This window comes from Henckelia pumila, chromosome 4 (genome assembly GCF_033568475.1).
Source record: "Henckelia pumila isolate YLH828 chromosome 4, ASM3356847v2, whole genome shotgun sequence".
NCBI classification, from domain to species: domain Eukaryota; kingdom Viridiplantae; phylum Streptophyta; class Magnoliopsida; order Lamiales; family Gesneriaceae; genus Henckelia; species Henckelia pumila.
The window spans coordinates 102,540,584-102,543,586 of NC_133123.1; the positions used below are offsets into that span (position 1 = coordinate 102,540,584).

General features: G+C 38.1%; 1 protein-coding gene across 1 annotated transcript; it reads right to left on the reverse strand.

Annotated features, from left to right (window-relative positions):
• Positions 1-643: 643 nt before the first annotated feature.
• LOC140867586 (NDR1/HIN1-like protein 6) lies at positions 644-1,575 on the reverse strand. The gene has a single exon (XM_073272650.1). It carries the CDS (start codon positions 1,551-1,553, stop codon positions 870-872), a length of 684 nt encoding a protein of 227 aa, XP_073128751.1. The 5' UTR covers positions 1,554-1,575; the 3' UTR covers positions 644-869.
• Positions 1,576-3,003: the final 1,428 nt, after the last annotated feature.

Genomic DNA, 3,003 nt, shown 5'->3' on the forward strand with positions numbered 1-3,003 from the left:
CCTCTGTGCCCACCATGTGCAATAGTTGAGTGTTTTATGCATGGTGAGCACAGAGGTTGACACGGTTGGTGGGCAGCATAGCAAAACTCTATATATATATATATATGTGTGTGTGTGTGTGTGTGTGTGATGATGATATATACGATTTCATACCAATTCAATTACTCAATGTATGGCGCTCTTATTTGATTTAGTTTGAATTTTTATACTTCCATGCTTCATATCCGAATTTAGAAAAAAATAAAAATAGATGTTTTCTTAGGTGTATATCCTAAGCTTAAAATGAATACGAGAATTTCTTTAGGTTTTGAATTTTGTGAGAACTAATGCCTTGAATACAAATTTTCTCCACATAAAATCTTGAAGTTGTATTTTAAAGTTTCTAACGTTGAGAATTCGAGACTCGAGTGTTTCGTATACAGTGTGTTGCAACATTCTAAATATTTTGAGGTTATAGTCCTTAATAACATATGAAAAATAACGTTTTATGGATACCTCTATTATTTTATGTTCGATTTCCAAAGTCATAATTCTTTTCAAGCCCATCTCAAAAAAAAAATTCATTTCAAGCCCAAAAATGATAAACGTAGCCCAAAAACTCTATTCAGAAATTGTTCCCTCTACAATTCAAGATATTTGTAAAAGAAAATCAATGAACTTAATTAATCAAGAAATCAGACAATATAATCTCTACACGCCCTTAATGTCTGATAAAAATGTGATTAATCTCTCGCAAGAGAAATCAACTATCAATCCTCAGCTCCTATATACAGAATCACACAAGGTTAGTGTGCTTTTTTTTTTTTTCAGTATTAAAAATATAGAGAAACCCTGGCTTGCATCATGATCACTAGTACTTAATCGGAAGCTCAAAACTCGAATTCGAACGTTGTATTCCTAGATAAGATTCCGATTTTCTTGTCCGGAGCTAAGTTGTCCACAACCAAAGAACAGTTAACAAAGACCTTGAACTCCCTTAGGGAAAAATCTCCCACCACCACAGTTATAGGTACTTTTACCTTCACAAGCAATGGAATCTTGCCGTTTTTTCGACTATCGGCCAACGCCTCCTGAAGGCCTGATCCAAACTCACTCTTCCCTTTCAAATCGAGTTTCATTATAGTCGTATTCTTGTGGCCCTGCTGAAAGCTAGGCAGCTTTCCAGTGCAAAGATCGGCATCGGAATATGTGACCGCCACCGAGCTTTCTTTCCCGTAGGTAAACCCAATGTTGGTGTTTGGATTATCAGCTTTCACTGTGACAAGGAACTCAGTGGTGAGGCTAAAATCTGGCTGGACATCAAAGGATTTAACCTCGAGATTCTGTACCGAGTAAATCGGAATTCTGGGCTCGTAGACCGTGTAGAAATAGAAGGAAAGAGCTGCTAGGATGATGATGAATAGGAAAAGGCAACAATAACAGCAGCAAATGCACCTAAGGCAGCTTTTCCCACTTGATCTTTTGTGGTAATTTGAATGGTAACGGGGGACGTTGCGACGATACGGAGGAGGTTGGACGTCGCTGCGGCTGCCGTGATGGCTTCCCTCGAGCATGACGTAGGGTGGCGGAGGGCCATTCATGGTGAAAGAATATGATGCATTCAAAATAACAAGGTCTGTTTAGAAGATGCATGAGCACCATTGGAATAGAGGGACAAGGATATTGAAGAAGAGATTTGTTTTGATTTTCCTCCTCTATTTTTTCAAAATATTTGGCTCGAATTATAAAATTGCTCCTTTGGTTTTGTGAGTGTTTAATTGGTTATTTTATATATGCGGTTGGGAGAGATACATGTATTTCCAAATTTGGGGGATATTTCAAAGCAATCTTTTCTTGATCCAAGATATTTTAGGATTTTCATACGTTATATCTCAACTATGTTTTGTTCATGATGATTTAGGAAAATTTTAGCCTTTGAATCTTCAACATATAATGTAAATTTTCATTAAAATCATGTGAGCGACTCACTAATTATATGGGAGTAAGTAGAGTAGCCATATATTTTTTGGCATAAATATACGTCGTCATGCAATTTTTTGGATAATGATTTTTTATGTAGTGATCTGACTTGGATCACCCATTAACCATAGACTTAAGCATGCACTAATAATAGTAAGAAACTTAATCAGCAATACTGAGGAAATTTAAACTAAAATGCTAAACCCCCAAAATACAACCGGTAAATAAAACACAAAGCACAAGAGTAATGCAACCCAATCGAATAAAGCTACTCCAACAACCTAGCAGCTAACTGTAAATTCATCCTTGGTCACCAACTACGCACATGTACAAGGTAAACCACATGCAATTGCCCCATCGAATGGGGTGTCTATGAAAATAATACAGACATGAGTGAACTACGTTCAGAACGTAAAGTACGAGTATACAGACTAACATGATGCATATAAAAATGAATGATTGGGTATCTGGGTATACAAGATCGGTCCTGCTCAGAATGGCGCCAATGTGTGAGTAGTACCATCGGGGACTCAAACCACTAGGTAAACTCCCTCACTCCAAACCGGACGTGTATCTACAATGTCCAAGAACACTAGAGCCCGCTCGACCCGTCGGTCACCATGACTCTCTATGTCTATCCGTCCAAAAACAGGGCTGAGCGACCCTACTGGAATGGCTATCTCGAAGGAGATAAAGGCTCAACATGATATATTCACATGCAGTATAATATATCAAAGCAGTAAAACATTGATCATGACACATAATATGCAACACATAAATATGCATACTCGCTAGCTATATATCTCAGTCAGTACTTTATGTTTCTCAACAACTTTCCTAGGTTTACAGGCATCCATAGTCCATCACTAAAAGTTAAGATAATTACACAACTAATACTGATATAAAAGTCTTAACTACTCCCTAATACTACTAGGGATCTCGGACTTTACCTGAGTCCGTCATCAGCCTGCTGATGTCGAAGGCCTTGTCCCTAGCACAGCTCCGCTACAAGCCCCATAGCACCTCACTATTGCCCGGCCCTCG

Excerpts from the sequence above, each read along its gene's own strand:
- LOC140867586 (XM_073272650.1), bottom strand. The coding sequence starts at position 1,553 with ATGCTCGAGGGAAGCCATCACGGCAGCCGCAGCGACGTCCAACCTCCT.